The following is a 16,456-nucleotide window of genomic DNA, read 5'->3' as shown; positions in this document are numbered from 1 at the left end:
TATGTCAGACTACTTTTTTCTTTCTTTTTTTTAGCACAATTTGCTAGTAGCAAAAAGTTCCACTCCTATGTCAGGAAACCTGGGATTGTGGGAGTAATGGGGGGCGGGGGGCTGTAACCCCCCAATAATCAAAACCAGCCAATACAACCCCCTGGAGCCCTTAAATGGGTGGAGACATCAACACCCCCCCCCCCCCCCCCCCCAGTGCTCAGTCCAAAGTAATGTCTTTGCATCATTTAAAATCATTCTTCTTTTTGAATGTAGCTACTAAGGGTCTTCATTTGTTGTTGAAAATCTCAGAGTAGTTATAGGAATTTAAAGCTGATAATCAGACAATCGCGAGTAATAAAACGAACTGTGTTTTAAGTAGCTTAGGTATACACTATCGGCAATACACAGGTTCACTAGGTCTGATCATTAACAAGGCCGGTTCCTGGGTGTACCAACGTCGGGTCCATCCCACACAGCCCAATCTCCCACAATGCAACAGGCAACAAAAGAGGGGAGAGGACGGCTGCAGCACAAAAAGGGGGAAAGTTTCTTAAATGCAGACTAGAATCAGATCGGGAAAATAATGCAAGCGATTGCAGCAGGTACGATTTCTGCAGACTGAGAGCAAACGTAGTTCTTTTTTTTTTTTTTTTTTTTTTTTTCCTCGAGTCGCGCGTGCACACAAGCGCACGGGATCCTCGGACGGCTCGCGAGTGCGGAGGCAACATGAAGGGTGACGCTAGTTAGCTAGCTGGCTAACTCTGAATCCGTCCAAGTATTTCGATTAAAAGACAGCTTCGGCGAAGCTCCGAGTAAAACGAGAGACTGGTGAGTTTTATTAAAATAAAAAAAAAAACAGGTATGCAAGAATGCCTTTTCGTTTTTGCAAGAAAACGTGCCTGAATTCTGCCATGGCTATCTAGATAGCCGGTCTAAATTAGCTAGCGATGATAAGACCAAATAAATGCAGGAGAATTTCAAATGTATGCTGGATATTTACAGGCGTTGCATGATAGATATTTATGTATTTTGTTTGTAAGTTTGTCTCTTACACGATACGAACAGCTTTGTGTTTGAAGAGGTCTTTATTTAGATATTGGGCCTATGGACGGCAGCGTGCTAACGTCTTTTCTTAGCTGCTGTAACAGAAAAGGCATTTCCCCCTCAATAGTTTGTTGATAGTCGTTTTGGGGTTTAAAATCTTTTGCCGGTATTTGAATTTAATTGCAGGGCGCTAAGGAGGCCGTCGGAGCCCCTTTGTCAGCCCCGGGGATGAGCAGGCCCTGGGCATTTAAAGGCTTCCTCAAAATGATTAGCCTGCTGGCTACATACATTGCCTTTTTACCTCAATAATGGGAGTAATTAAACGCTAAAAATCACCAAAAGGGGCTTTGGGCTGGTGTTTATCGGTGTTTTGGACGTACGGAGCCTCCCGCAGACGCACACCCGCCGGAGAGACTGCATTCTGCCTCCAGAAATCCGTCACCGGTTCACTATTGTTAAAATTATTTCCGATTTTTAAAAAGGGAAACGTCTTTACGGCGAGGGGAAACGTGGTAGTTGGTACTCTGCCTAAACCCTCTGTTCCGTTTAGAGATCGTAATTATACATTAAACCGGCATTTACCTAGTACCCGCGCTTCTTTTAGATTTGGTGTAAATATACAGTAATTGGTCATCCCTATATTAAAAATGTTGGCATGTAGTTTTAAATGTAAGAGCATTGGCGGTGTCGATGGCACATGGTTTGCGTTATCTGTGTTTTCAGCTTTATACTATACTATCAGAGTTAAATGCTATCAATGTTTTTTTTTTTAGTTCTTTATGACTTGCTAACGTGTGGGTGGAAAAGATCTTATAACTGGACATTTAAGATCTTTTTTTTTAGTGAATAAAATGTGTACAATAGTTTGTCATGACTAGGCACTATTAAGAAAGATGCATCTGAATTTATATTTTTATTCTAGATTTTTATTCTTTTCCAGTCATTCTCTTAGTTGATTTAAGTTTCATTTGTCTTGTATACCTGTAGTTAGGAGGCCCTAACTGGGAATTAATGCCTTGTTGCATCTGTTCCAGGGGTGTCTGCTGGAGTCACCATATGACTGGACAGCTGGGATAACATTTGCACTTTGTTGGTGGAGCACAAAATTCCCTCAGTCAGGAGGGACATCAGGATGAAGAAGATTAGCCTTAAAACGATAAGAAAGTCATTTAACCTTAAGGGCAAAGAGGACGGTGAGCTAGTGATCCAGCAGCCAGTGTTGGCAGCGGATTTTAAGGACGACGCCCTGTTCGGAGGGTGCTACAGCAAAGACCTCGCGAATTGTGACCTGGGCCGCGACGATGACAAGGGGCCCAAGAGTCGCTCCAAGAGTGAGAGCTTGATGGGGACGCTGAAGAGGAGGTTGTCGGCGAAGCAGAAACCGAAAGCCAAAGGGGGCTCCCTCTCTGCAGACTCCGTCGACGAGGACACCTTCTCGTCCTCCTCGGCGCCCATCACCTTTAACGACGCCAAGGCCCAGCGGCCTCTACGCTCCACTTCGCTCCGCAGCCACCATTACAGCCCCTCGCCCTGGCCCCTGCGGCCCGCCAGCTCCGAGCAGACCTGCATCCAGATGGAGGTGAAAGTGAAGGCCTTGGTGCACACTCCAAGCCCCAGCCCGTCCATGAACGGCGTGCGCAAGGACTTCCATGATCTTCAGATGGATGGGCTGTTCCCAGGTTCCAGTGACGCGCTGAAGAGCGCCGACCCTCTAAATGGGGACCTTCATCTGGATATTGACCATGTGCCTGTAGAACTGGGCCTCACCCCTCAGGATTACATTCAGTACACTATGCCTTTGGATGAGGGCTTGTTTCCTGTGGAGAGCTCGCGGTCCTTCTGCTTGGACAGCTCCTCACCCATGGAGGTGGTGCCACCACTAGAGAGCAGCTCCCTGCATGTAGATGATGGGGCAGGAGATCCAGATCTGGTGATGTCCCCAGAGCTCTTCATGGACTCGTCGTTAAATGGGCTACTGATGGGCGTGGCCAGGGGGGGCATGGAGAGTGCTAGTGCACAGACCCAGCCCCCGTCACCCCTGCTACCTCTCCTCCCTGTCAGTCACACCCACAGGAACTTCCCCGGGTTCACTGGGGCTGACCCTCAGGTGGCAGAAAGGGTGAGGCACCATCTTAACTTTGACCCTAACTCTGCGCCTGGTGTGGGACGGGTTTATGATGCAGTCCAGAGCAGTGGACCCATGGTCGTGACTAGCCTGACAGCAGAACTGAAGAAACTGGCTCGACAAGGCTGGTACTGGGGCCCGATCACGCGTTGGGAAGCTGAAGAGAAGCTGGCGAGTCTGTTAGACGGTTCCTTTCTGGTGCGCGATAGCTCAGATGACCGCTACCTCCTGAGCCTGAGCTTTCGTTCTCAAAGTAAGACTCTCCACACGCGGATCGAGCACTCCAACGGCAGGTTCAGCTTCTACGAGCAGCCAGATGTGGAAGGTCACACTTCCATAGTAGATCTCATTGAACATTCTATAAAAGACTCAGAAAACGGAGCCTTCTGCTACTCAAGGTCACGCCTACCGGGGTCAGTGACCTATCCCGTAAGACTGACCAATCCTGTGTCCCGGTTCATGCAGGTGCGATCACTGCAGTATCTATGTCGCTTTGTTATTCGCCAGTACACCAGAATTGACTTGATTCAGAAATTGCCTTTACCAAACAAAATGAAAGATTACTTGCAGGAGAAGCATTACTGACTCCAGTGAGGCTTATAGGACTTTTGGGCAATTTGCACTTTTGGGATCAAAAATACAATAAAAAAATATTTTACATTCATGGACATTGTTTGGTGCCATCCCTTTCTGTGAAGAATTGGTGACTTTTTGTGTGTGCGATTGTTCAGTGTCCGGCTCTCCCTTTAGCTAGAACAGGTGAATTTGCTGTTTCTCAGATCCGGCTTTACTGAGAATGAAGAGACTAGACCAGTCTAGGAAAATTGTTTGCATGACTGTAAATAAGCATCGAGTATCAAATTTGGTCGTGAGGAACGTAGTTTAGTGAAATAAAAGCCATACAAAGAAATCCTTCATAATTCCCTTTTCCCAAAACAACCAAAGCACACTGGAACGCTGGATTCTGCTGGAAAGGGGCATTTGATCTGGTACGATTAAAGCATAGAACAAACCATTTGGTATATATTTTTTGCCCCTTAGTTCTAAGTACATAAAGGTAAAGACCAGTGGTCTGTTTAGACTTTGATTTCTATCATATATCCACGTGTTAGACGTTGCTTTTGAAACATCGTTCTTTGCCGCTGTCATCGTCGAACTGAGACACAGCTCTGTGCGTGCTGCTTTCCTAGCTAAAGGCTTGAGATACTGAAGAAGATGCTTGTTGGATTTTACCCTTGGCACCAATTCATGCCATCCTGTTTGTATTGCGGCCACTCTGTAGATGCTGCTATTTGGCATTTTGGGGGATGTTAATGCACAGTTGGCTGGTTTTGACATGAGACTCTTCCTTTTGATTTTATACTGCTTACATCATGGCCTTAATGTGTCCTCTGGTGACCAGCAAAATACCTAAACTTGAGTGGGAGATGTTAATGTTGAATGGGTAATTTAACCCCTTTCAGCTCAGCCTGTTTGAAATTCCTTTTGGCTCCATGATGGGGGGGGGCTTCTTTTCAGTGACGCTTTCATCCGCACACAGGGTAATCATTACCAGCAACTTTTGCATTGAGGTGTGGTTAAATATGCACTATAACTATCTTGGCTTGAGAGTAATTTCTATGAATATTGGGATTAAACATAAATATTTGTATAAGTTTCAACAAATTTTGCTGAGGTTTCAGTATCATGGTAATATCTCTCGAACTGGGACTGTTTAGCTGATTGTATGAACACCTTTGCTTGAACTGTATATTCAAGCACAATGTTTGGTTTACTTGGTAGCTAAATTTACAGTTTCTGCAAACTCTCAGTGCAGCATTTTGGATATAAAGCAGCGGTTGTCCCTGCAGGTTTTCGCTGTTGAACATGTAGCGGATCTGGAAACACCAGAGGAAATTTATTGCACGAGGAAAGAGCAGGTCAATGGAGTGTTAGTGTTAAAGCTTCTATTGCTGCTCAAAATAGCAAACCTACACAATACACCCATTCTGAAAAATTGTCATTAAATGTAGAGAAAAGGCTTATGTAGCCTCAATGCGTATTTTTGTATATAAAGGCCTCAAAGCATGTTTTGGAATCTGACATTCTGCAGCACTTGCTTTTTAGCTGGCGTTTTTTATTTTTTTTTCTCCTCAAATGTTAACCACACTGGTCACATACATTCTCGTCTTGTTTCCCAGAAGTCATTGCTTTTAAATATGTTATGATAAAAAAAAAAAAAATGTGATCTTGATTAAAATGGTCCCTCACCTGTTGTGTAGGTGAATCTCTTGGTTTCCACTGAGATGCAACAAAATTTAACTTTCAGTCTGGGAATAGTGGAGCATTCAGAATGGGCTCTCCATTTGGGAGTCTGGTTTGTGACCCTTTTCTGTAGTGATATTTGACATAGTGCAACTCCACGTTAAGATGGGTTATGATTGGGTAACTCAGCAATGCATTTTCCTCCTTTCTGGATTCTGCCGTGAGGATATAGTTCCTGTTCATTGTTCTTAATTGCATTTTAAAACCACCATTGATGTCAGTTACCTCATGAGTAATTATCTTTATGTGACAGATTACATCATTATTGCTCCCAAATGGTTTCAGACTTCCTACCACATTTTAGTGGAAATGTTGGGCAAACTGGCTTCGCTTAATAAGAATAGAAATACCGGAACAATAGCTGTACATGCAAAATTTTCAGGAATGTTTTGAGGAATTAGGTTACTCATCTCCCCTTCAGTTTTTGAGTTTGAGAAAGTTTGCTATGGATGAGCTTGGCTGTGGTGTTGATTTTGTGTGTGTGTGGTAAGACCACAAGAAAAAAGGACTGATTCTATAATCAGCTAAACCTCACATAAACCGTAAGTTATATGGAGCGACGTAACAACTAAATGTATGGAATCTTGTGGAATGGTTTTGTCTGTGAAAAGGCCGTTTGGCATGGCGTTGGGGTAATGCTTTTACTTTGAAGGTGTGCTGTGAGATGTTTGAAGGTGTCATGGCCAGGTGTGGGGGGGGGATAAAAGCATTTCGTGTGTGTTGGTCGACTGAAGCCGATCTCAGATGCAACAGAGATGCAAAACTGTGGTGAATGAAATGAATGAATGAAAAGTGCAGTGGTTTTGGTGATGCCCGTCATTTTCTGACACCATGTCCGATGAGTGCTGACCTGCACGAGGAAGGCTGCAGGCTGTTCGAATCCTTTGTGTGTTAGCTGGCTGACGTATGAAGCACAAAGCTGTTTTCTCATCGGACAAGCTGTGTTTCTCTTGTTTTATACTTTGGGTCGAAATCAAACGTTTACATAATTTACATTCAGTAATTGTTTCCCTGAACTTTAATTTCATAAATGATTTGGTACAGTTTTTTCTCCTTTAATTTGTGCTGCTTGACTATAATGGCCTTTTTATGACAAAAATGAATGTTAATTTCAAATGTATGTGGAAAGACTTGGACAGTGTGAGAGAATAGGATCTGTCAATTTGCAAAACGGTTCAGTTGACTGGATAATGGTTGTGCCATTTAGAAATTTCTGTAGTTTACATTTTATGCGTTGTGTGTGTGTGTTTGGGGAATATTTCAGTTTGAATTGTCCTTTTTCCTTTTTTTTCCTTTTTGGAAAAGGTCTTTATTGATTTTTCTTGCACATTTAATACAGTTTAAAGGAGTTTTGTATCTGCTGATACAAAATGTAAATAAAAAGAACTTCTTCACAAGTGTTTTGCAAGTTTTATTTGCTGCTCATGACAATGTGAATCTAAGACAGCCAGGATCACCTTCCAGATTAACTGGTAAAATAGAAATGGTTCCAATTTTATGGTGCCTCTATTTGAAGGATACTATTCTGGGGTTACAGCCCAAACAGCATTCTCTGAAAAATTAAGGGAACAAAGGTTATTTTGGGATGTATATTGGAGGCCTCATTGCTGAATACACATTCAGTTTAGGGCTTAGAAAACTGAGATCAGACAAGCTTCTCACAGGGTCCAGATGGCTGGGCTGAGTCATGCTAGAGAAGAGCCACATGCCGCGCTTTGGGAAGGCTCTCAGGCAAACCTCCACAGGCACAATCTGCCGCTGCAGGGTTTCAGGCGATCTGCATCACTCATCCTACATGTTACAATTGACCATATCCCAGGAATTTGACAGCCATTGTCGGCGGCACTTTGTTCATTAGAACTCTATTGTAATGCACCATTACGCAAATGCCGCAAGTGGTTGATAAGTGAGAATTAATTTAGATTCTCATTTTGTTCACTGGCCCAATCATATGCTATGACGACTGTTGAAATAACATATACATGTCAACTTTGTTTTTACAAAGGTTAAACTTTCAATTGAAAGGCGATTCTTAAAATGTATTGGCTACAGGGAATGCTTCTTTAAAAATGGAATTTCATATTTTGTAGAATAAGTCATGGTGACGTTACCATAATCCCTCTTTCAGTCTTTCGTTTATGACTGTCAAGTTACAGTGTCTGAGGAGCTGAGGTCCTGCCAAATGATGCGGCCTGTAATTCGCCGAGGTCCTGCCAAATGATGTGGTCTGTAATTCGCCGAGGTCCTGCCAAATGATGCGGTCTGTAATTCGCCGAGGTCCTGCCAAATGATGCGGTCTGTAATTCGCCTGGGTACCACCCAGCTCTGAAGTTTAAGGCAGCACCGATGCTCGGGGAATTTAATCAAATCTTCGTCCGGAGTTGTTGATTTGTTACTGATTGTGAGGTCATTCCGAAAGCAGTGCTCCAACTGAACCACACCTGATATGTCAATCAGCAGCCTTGGAAAATCTAATTTCCATGGCATTGTTTGTGCTTTTCCTATGTTCTATCATGCACATGGCCATCTTATCCTGAAGAGGGCAGCAAAGGGCACTTTTTCATTTTGCTTAGGCAGGTACAGTGGTGATAGTCATTTGTATCCCATATTAAATATCTGCCTAATACAAAAATTCTATCTATCAGTTATCACTAGAATGATTTCATTCTCAGTTCAAGGCATTTTGCATTCACGATGTCAAAAGCAATTGCAGAGTTGCTTAAACTATTCCTCATATGTTTTTCAAGAAAAAAATATTTTATGGTTTCTTTTTTCACACTGAAACAGAGTTGGGTCCAGAGTATAAAACTCCAGATCAAGATTTTTTTCAACCAACCAGTTGAGCATCAAGAGTCTCAGTCACCGAGTATTCAACTGGTTCTTTGAAACAAAATCTTGATCTGGAGTTTCATTCTCTGGACCTGAATTACCCAACTCTGGAAACAAACTACATCATGTTCTATTTGACATCCGTCCCTTACATACACAAACTCTCGTTATATTGGTACCAGTACTCCAAAAGCTGCAAATCCAGCCTCCACCAGCATAATGCTGAGTTTGTGTATCAGGCTCAGATGGAGACTATTACAAATACATGCTGTTGACTTTTCTCCGTACTTCAGAATGAAAAATCAGTATTTATGTGAAGTTTGTGTTGAAGAATGGTTAGGTTAAAGATTAAGCTTAACATTGCTGGTAGGGTTAGGGTTGAGGTTTAATACCATAGCTAGGTTTAAGGTAAGGATAGGCAACCCTGATCCTGGAGTTCTGGTATCCAGCTGGTTTTCCGTCCTACCTTGTGAGTTGCTATCTGCCTGAGATCAGGTGTGGTTCATCAGGGACCAGGATGGAAAACCTGCTGGATACTGGCACTCCAGGATCAGGCTTGCCTGACCCTGCTTTAGGGTTAGGTTTATGTTGCAGCTAGGCTTAAGATTGGGGTTAAAACTTTATTTTTAAATATTTAATATCTTGGAAAAAAAAATCATGCTTAATGGGTCTAATGCCTTTCTGTTTCTGGACTCCAATAATCTGCTCCTTGAACTGAAGTTCTAAACTCACAACTGGTGGAAGAAAATTGAGCGACATTCATTTATGGATGACACCATGCTATTAAACCCAGGAAATATGTTTCTCAGGAGAGTTTCCCAGATCCCAACGTCCATATCAGTCTCCTCAATGATGTCATAGGCAAGGGCCAAGCACGCCGATGGACCTCCTGTGCTGGATCCAGGTAAGGCACGAATAACAATGGCCTTGTGCTCTGTAACGCCACTCGCTGCTCACCAAGCGTCTTCCTGCAGGATTTCCAGAATAGTTCTCTCCAATCTAGCCTGTGTGCCATTAATATGGCTTTCATCAAGTGTCCCCCTACAGGGCTTTGAAGGTTAATCCCTCTCTGGTCTTGGCATGAGCCCCATGGCATATTAGATGACAAACACTTATACTGGTTGATTTTACAGTAGAGGTTGTGCCAGTACTGAGAACCATTTTGATTAGGAGACCTATACAAACTACATGCATAAAACAGAAATATCACCCACAGCTGGAGAATTAAGCCACTGCAGACAAATGGATCTTAATTCCTACCATTCGATGTTGTAATATTGAAATTTTGTGTTTCACTTTCTGGAAGTACATCCTCCATGGTTCTGGTATGTTGTTACAGATACCTGCATCTTGGCTCTTTCCAGAGAGGCCACAAAGTGGTCAGCTCTACTGTGGTCCTGTGGCTGCCATGGAAACCTGCATGCCAGGTGCCAGTGGAGGGCGCTCTGCCTGTAGTGGGCACTGGGAACGACTTCAAACGGCTAAAGCTGTGCACCCTGAAGGGCGTCGCTGTGGGGCCTGGAAGCTCCTGGCGAGGCTGTGCAGCTGCCACTAGGCCGCAAAATGGCACACGGTAACCGTCCCAGATTAATGCATTTGGTGAACTATCAAATAACCTTCCTTATGATGTCAGTTACAATGTAACTGCCTAACTCACAGGTCAGGGGGTGGCCTTAAGCTGTCATGTGCCAGAGCTGCAGAGACATTGCCTGTGTCAGAAAACATCATCCCTTTCTGCTACGGGGCTTTGCTCTGACCCGGTACATGATAAACAGGGTGTCAGCGAGGAAGTGAAAAGAGGATCAGGAGCTTAACAAACTGTCTGATCGCTACATCACTGAAAACATGATGATCGGACTGTTAAGTGTTGAACGTGTTTTTCTTGTTTGTGAGACACATATGTCGATGCAGAATTGCATTGGATTTTTGAGAAAGTCGCCTGCAGAAAATGATGCATTATGAAGTCACCATAGGACTATGTTAAAAGTATTTCTCTTTCCTTGTTTTATAAACATTACACCTCGTTTCCCTCGCCCGGACTAGGGTCACCGGGGCCCCACCCTGGAGCCAGGCCTGGGGGAGGAGCCCATTGGTGAGCGCACGCAGGATTGTCCCCAGGTGGGCCCACCACCCGCAAGGGGAATGTCAGGGGTTCGGTGCTTTGTGGATCGGGTGGCGGCCAAGGGAGGCCCTGGTGGTCTGATCCCCGGCTGACGAAACTGGTTTTTGGGACATGGAATGTCACCTCTTTGGTGGGGAAGGAGCCTGAGCTTGTGCGTGACGTTGAGAAATACCGACTAGATATAGTCGGGCTCATCTCAACGCATAGCGTGGGTTCTGGAACCAATCTCCTGGAGAGGGGCTGGACGCTCTCTTCTTCTGGAATTCTTCTTGGGGTCTTGTTCACGAGTGAGGGTAGGCGAGATCGAGAGCTGGACAGACGAATCGGTGCAGCATCTGGAGTTTTGTGGGTGCTTAACCGGTTCGTCGTAGCTAAGAAAGAACTGAGCCAGAAAGCAAAGTTCTCGATCTATTGGTCCATCTTCGTCCCTACCCTCACCTATGGTCATGAGCTATGGGTAATGACCGAAAGAATGAGATCGCGAATACAGGCGGCCGAAATGAGGTTTCTCCGCAGGGTGTCTGGGCTCTCCCTTAGGGATAGGGTGAGAAGTTTGGATATCCGGGAGAGTCTCAGAGTAGAACCGCTGCTTCTCCACGTCGAAAGGAGCCAGGTGAGGTGGTTTGGACATCTGGTGCGGATGCCTCCAGGGCGGCTACCCGGAGAGGTTTTCCGTGCCTGTCCTACAGGGAGGAGGCCCCGGGGCAGGCCCAGGACTCGCTGGAGGGATTATATCTCTCGGCTGGCCTGGGAACGCCTCGGCATTCCCCCCGAGGAGCTGGTAGAGGTAGCTGGGGAGAGGGAGGTCTGGGTATCTCCCCTGAAGCTGTACTTTCCACCGTTCTTTCCTTTCAAACTTGCCCAACATTGTCATTTCCGTATAATTCCAGTTGTATCCTTTCTATTGGTCTCTGGTAACTACAAGATCTAGGCATTAGTCTGAAGCATAGATTTTATTATTCTGGGTATCGCAATGCATTAGTGCTCCTTGCCCACATCCAGATGATTGTGTACTCAAATCCCATGGGAAAGGGAGTACTCATATACCCGAGGTGGGGCTTAAGCTGCTGCGGACCCTGGCTCTGATCCTTCAGCTGTACATCGCTTTGGACTAAAGTTCTGCTGAATAAGTGTTTGTTGAAACAAAAGTTATTGTTTCAACATTGAACTATAGTTAAATGCGTCGAATTATGGTCAGTGTTAAATTGTCAACGTTGAAACTGAATTGATTTTTGGTCACATTTTCAATATTGAAAAACTGATTGTGGCAAAACCTTGATTCAATGTTGATATAAAGTGAAACATTGAAGATCAACGTTGTTCCAACCTTTTTGTCTGATATGGAATCAATGTCATTTCAACATAGGCCTATGTATGCTATCTGGGGAGTTATGGCTGTCTGGTGGCCAGAAATGATTAATTTTTGCAAATAAATTGCGGATTTAAATTAGGTGAATAGAATGGCGCCGTAGTTTATAGCCTACTTTGGTGAAATACCACGCAAGGATGGGTATTTTGAGATATGTGAATGGTGGGGACATGGCCGCGGTCCATCTAGCATAGCGGCTCATTATAACGATTTATCTCTGCGTACTGTATGTCCCGAAAGGATCAATAGGCTAATACAGGTTTCACCTGCCTTTAACGGACTCGAAATAAAACATTTAACAACAAACGTTTATTAGTAACGTCACTGTATGGATACATTAATAATAGGTGACATACATCTTCCGTAAAATCCTTCTTCGGGGTTTAACAACTCTTTCGCCATACTCACAGCTTTCATAAAACTCGTGAAATTACCTACAGGTGTCTTGTATCTTATTTCGCATGTTAAATCTTGCTTTAGAAACATTAACGATGTCCTGATATTCGGCGATAAAAGAAGTTTAGCGAGAAGCGCCGTTAAACGGGATATCGTATACGTATTAATAATATTTTTTTTACTTGTAAACCGTTTTAACATTTGATAAAAATCAACGTCAGCAAGAAATCTAGCAGTGCAATATGAAGCTAATGTTGCATAAATGCCAAACCGTTCGTTGTTCCAAGAAATCTGTCATTCAGTATAATTCTCACATATACTCAATTTAACTGAATGAATGAAAACTTTTTTCCCCTAATTAATAGTGTGGTTTTCTCCCTTGAGATCAAAGACTTCTTTTAAAGAATTCTATTATAGAGGGAAAACCAAGAAGCCGGAGAAGGTGGAGTACTTCCATCCACCCATGAGGTTTCCCCTCTCCAGCTTCAGGTACAGCCTGTCATCCCTCTCCAGATGCAGAAGTACTCCGTTGCTGGCCGCCTCACGCGTAACATCCTGGTCTCCGGCGAAGGCAGATATCACTGGGTATTCATTCTGCATAAGGTTTACCTGAGCAACGGAAGAAAACGGGTAATAGCTGGAAATTAAACACAGATATTTCACGTCATTGCATGTCAACAGCCCTGCAGCAATCGAAGCACCAAACTCTGACGACACCTTCTTGGCGGGTTTACCTGTATAGTCTGCCTGTTGTAGACTTTCACCACGTGAAAATTAAAACTGTAAATCCCTCTTCTCGGTGCTTGAAATACGCTCGATTTAAAATGAAAATGATTGCCGACGTTAACCAAAATCTGCAAAACAACAAATGCACTTTGAGTTTAAACATTTTCAGAACCACATTCAATATGAACAAAACGGACCTTAAAGAAGCTTTCAGGTTTTACATGTGTGTTTTCAACCGGCGTGGGACTTTCTGACGTGTTTTTGACATACAGAACGCGATTCCATAGCCTACACGAAATTATTGTGCTCTGAAAATTTAAATGGGGGATCTGTGTGATCCAAAATACATGAGCATATGCAAGTGTAGCAGTACACCTCACCTGGTCGAAGTAAATGGTCATGGATTTATTGCTCATTTCAGATGGTTCGTGATTCGTTCCTCTAACAGCGGAGAAAGCGACTTTGGCGCTGCCTGACCGGACCGTTATTCCCAGCGAATCGGTGACCCCTCCTTCTGCAGACGGGTTAGAGTCGCAAACCACCAAGCACTTTCCTTCCAGCAACACCGCTTCCGTGTCATTTTGCCCAGTGGAAAGAGCAGAGCCACATCCAAGAAGAATAATCAAAGCCAGCCGTATCAGGCTCAGTATCCGAAAGACACTGGGCATCTCCAGCTACAGCTGAGTCTGTATTCCTACTGAAACAAACCTTTTTCACGATAACAAGTCCGCCCCTATTTGAGTTAGTCTGTCTTCTGGCGCTGTTTATATAAAACCTGTTAATTGAAACAACATTAGAACATTGGACATTTTTTATTTAACTGCGCGGCATTTTTTTTTGTTTCAAGATAGAAGCAAACATTGTATTAATAATTGTAACCTATATTAAAAAGGAATTCAAAAATTTCGTCAGGTTCCCTTATGTAGCAATATCTCAGATTTTGGTTGATCAAAGTGAAAAATGTAACGTTTAATTTAATAACGGCTTATGTGTAACATGCTGGTCAGTGTACGAGGTTTGAATAATAGGGTCATGAAACGTATACAGTATTTTCATTCAGAACTGCCATACAGAATAGTTCATAAAAACTATCATTATTATAATAAGCGCTTCTCAATTACCTAATCTTATCACAAGCTTAGCAAATTTGTACAATATAAAATAAATCAGAAAAGAGTGGAGCATATTTATCCGGAATCAGGTTTACCTGTTAAAGTCATGCCTGTGGTACGGAGGCTGATTCTTAAAACGCAATCATCTCTAAAGTACCTGAAAGTGGAAAGTGTTAGAGTTGTGACGTTCGCGAACGAACCGATTCTTTTGAACGGCTCATAAACATGAACGATGGGAGCCGAGTCGCGGCTGGAGGGGAGCCGTTCTTTCTGTCGTTCTTTTTTTCCTATGCGTGTTTCACACAGATGCACACAAATTAGCTCCTCCGCGAGACAGAACAGTTATAGGGGGAGGGGCGCACCCAGCGCAGGGGTGCTACTGCCTAACAGCATGATGATAGTTGTGCACGCATCCTTCACTTCCACATTGTGTGGAAGTGTTTGTAGTAAAAGCTGTTTTGCACAGAAATTCATTGCAGCCGGCTTTGTTTTTGATGTTTATTTGTGAGTAGGTATTGTATGAATAACATAAGTCAACGTAGCTTTACACATACACACACTTTGTACTAAAGGTAAATCCAAAATAGTGATGTCACTGTCTAAGCAGAGGGATGTTGTGCAACCATATGGAATATAGTACACACATGACAAATGAGGTAATAATCAATATTTCAGAATAATTCAAACTCAGATATTGGTGTGTGATATCTGAGTTTTAATTATTTGACTACAAATCTCACCTCATCATTCCTCCCAGTGATTATTTCCAGGATAAACTGAGATGCCCCCAAGCTGGCTTCTTAAAACTGACTAAATATTTAAAAAGAGCCAAAAGAGCCGTTCTTTTGAACGGCTCTTTGAAAGGAACGGATCGCCAAGATCCGGATCCCCTCAAAGAGCCATAAATCCCATCACTAGAAAGTGTGGAGTGACAGAAAAGCGGATCGCAACCCCCCGCCCGCCCCTCCCTTTTATTAAAGCGCTCCCATTTAATCGCGCTTCGTTACAGCTCATATGGAGACTAAAGTAAGCATCTGCCTGTAATCTGTATCAAGTATTTTCTTTCTTAGAAAGCAAATGGAAGTGGTTTACTTAATTGGTTCGGTAACCTTCATGTTGTTTTTGGTCGTTGAGAGAAAAGTTTAACGACCTAGGAAATACTTGGGCAAACCCGGCCAAGTAGACAAATTTAAATGGAAGCGAAACACACAATGGACGGCGAGGTGGACTGGAATCCGATTTACTGCCGCGAAATCGCCTCAATAATGAAAACCTGAATCACAAAATCCAGGTTGGTGGCTGTCCAGAAACATATTGTCGTCGTAGACGGAACATTTCAAAATTATTCAATGAGGGGAAAAAAACCGAGCCCACCTATGTACCGAAGGGTGATGCGTTTTTCTGCCAAAGAAAGACAATGTTAAGTTTCAGCCTCCAATAGTCAAAACATTAAAACTTTTAACATTAGTTGTTTTACTTGTAAAATATAATAACTTGTAATAATCTGAACATTGATAATAAGGTAATTTTCACATAATGAAATGTATGTTGGCGCCCCGACCGGGGTTATACCTGCCTTGCGTCCATAGCCGACCCAGTCCTGGCCGGACTACAGTCCTGGCTGTAGAGACAGTACAGGAGGGGGCTCAGCACACAGCCCTGTGGGGATCTGGTGTTCAGTGTGCGAATGGAGGAGAGGTGGGGGCCGAGTCTCACAGACTGGAGCCGGTTGGTAAGAAAGTCCTTTATCCAGACACATGTGAGGGGGGGCTGAGAGTGACCAGTTTGGTGATGAGAATGTCAGGGATGATTGTATTAAACGGCAAGCTGTAATCCACAAGGAGCATCCAGACGATGCTGCCGCTCCAGATGGCTCAGCGCAGAGTGGAGAGCTACGGCGATAGCATGTTCTGTGGATCTGTTAGCATGATATGCGAATTGGTAGGGATCGAAGTCTTGGGGGAGACGGTCCTTGATGTGCTGGAGAACCAGTCTCTCAAAGCACTTCATGATTACTGGAGTGAGGGCTACAGAGCGATAATCGTTTAGGCTGGTGATGGGAGTCTTCTTCGGCACTGGTATGATAGTGGCTGATTTTAGGCAGGACGGAATGACTGCCTGGGCTAGGGAGAGGTTGAAGATTTTGGTGAAGATGAGGGTGAGCTGGTGGGCACACACTCTGAGCACCCTACCAGGGACTCCATCTGGGCCACCAGCCTTCTTGGGGTTCACTGCCAGGAGCCCCCGTCTGACATTGTGCTCCTTTACAGTGAGTGCAGTGGTGCAGGAACCCGGTGGGGGGGAGGGCAGGGCTGGAGCGGGGGGGGGGGGGAGCAGGGCTGGAGCAGGTGAGTGCTGCTGTTGTGATGATTCAAAGCGAGCAAAGAAGCAGTTTAGCTCCTCTGCTAGTGGCACTCAGATCTCCTGTTGTTGCATCA

The 16,456-nt window shown here is 44.0% G+C and overlaps 2 protein-coding genes across 5 annotated transcripts; one reads left to right on the top strand and one right to left on the bottom strand.

Annotated features, from left to right (window-relative positions):
• The first annotated feature begins 215 nt into the window (after positions 1–215).
• On the top strand, positions 216–6,861 carry socs6b (suppressor of cytokine signaling 6b). 2 transcript variants are annotated; one of them, XM_023845502.2, is made up of 2 exons: positions 216–593; positions 2,070–6,861. In XM_023845502.2, exon 2 carries the CDS (start codon positions 2,168–2,170, stop codon positions 3,743–3,745), a length of 1,578 nt encoding a protein of 525 aa, XP_023701270.1. In that variant the 5' UTR covers positions 216–593; positions 2,070–2,167; the 3' UTR covers positions 3,746–6,861. The 2 variants fall into 2 exon arrangements, with proteins under 2 accessions (XP_023701270.1, XP_023701269.1); XM_023845501.2 differs by having other exon boundaries at positions 216–819.
• A 5,218-nt stretch (positions 6,862–12,079) lies between these two features.
• On the bottom strand, positions 12,080–15,720 carry LOC111861135 (cerebellin-2-like). 3 transcript variants are annotated; one of them, XM_023845475.2, is made up of 5 exons: positions 15,591–15,720; positions 14,114–14,175; positions 13,287–13,681; positions 12,915–13,034; positions 12,080–12,789 (listed from the first exon to the last, which is right to left on the bottom strand). In XM_023845475.2, exons 3-5 carry the CDS (start codon positions 13,572–13,574, stop codon positions 12,592–12,594), a joined length of 606 nt encoding a protein of 201 aa, XP_023701243.2. In that variant the 5' UTR covers positions 13,575–13,681; positions 14,114–14,175; positions 15,591–15,720; the 3' UTR covers positions 12,080–12,591. The 3 variants fall into 3 exon arrangements, with proteins under 3 accessions (XP_023701243.2, XP_023701244.2, XP_072567082.1); XM_023845476.2 differs by lacking the exon at positions 14,114–14,175; XM_072710981.1 differs by lacking the exons at positions 14,114–14,175; positions 15,591–15,720 and having other exon boundaries at positions 13,287–14,050.
• Between the last annotated feature and the right edge of the window lie 736 nt (positions 15,721–16,456).

Source organism: Paramormyrops kingsleyae, chromosome 4 (genome assembly GCF_048594095.1).
Source record: "Paramormyrops kingsleyae isolate MSU_618 chromosome 4, PKINGS_0.4, whole genome shotgun sequence".
NCBI lineage: Eukaryota > Metazoa > Chordata > Actinopteri > Osteoglossiformes > Mormyridae > Paramormyrops > Paramormyrops kingsleyae.
The sequence above is the reverse complement of the archived record's forward strand: the minus strand, read 5'-3'. Positions and strand labels throughout refer to the sequence as shown.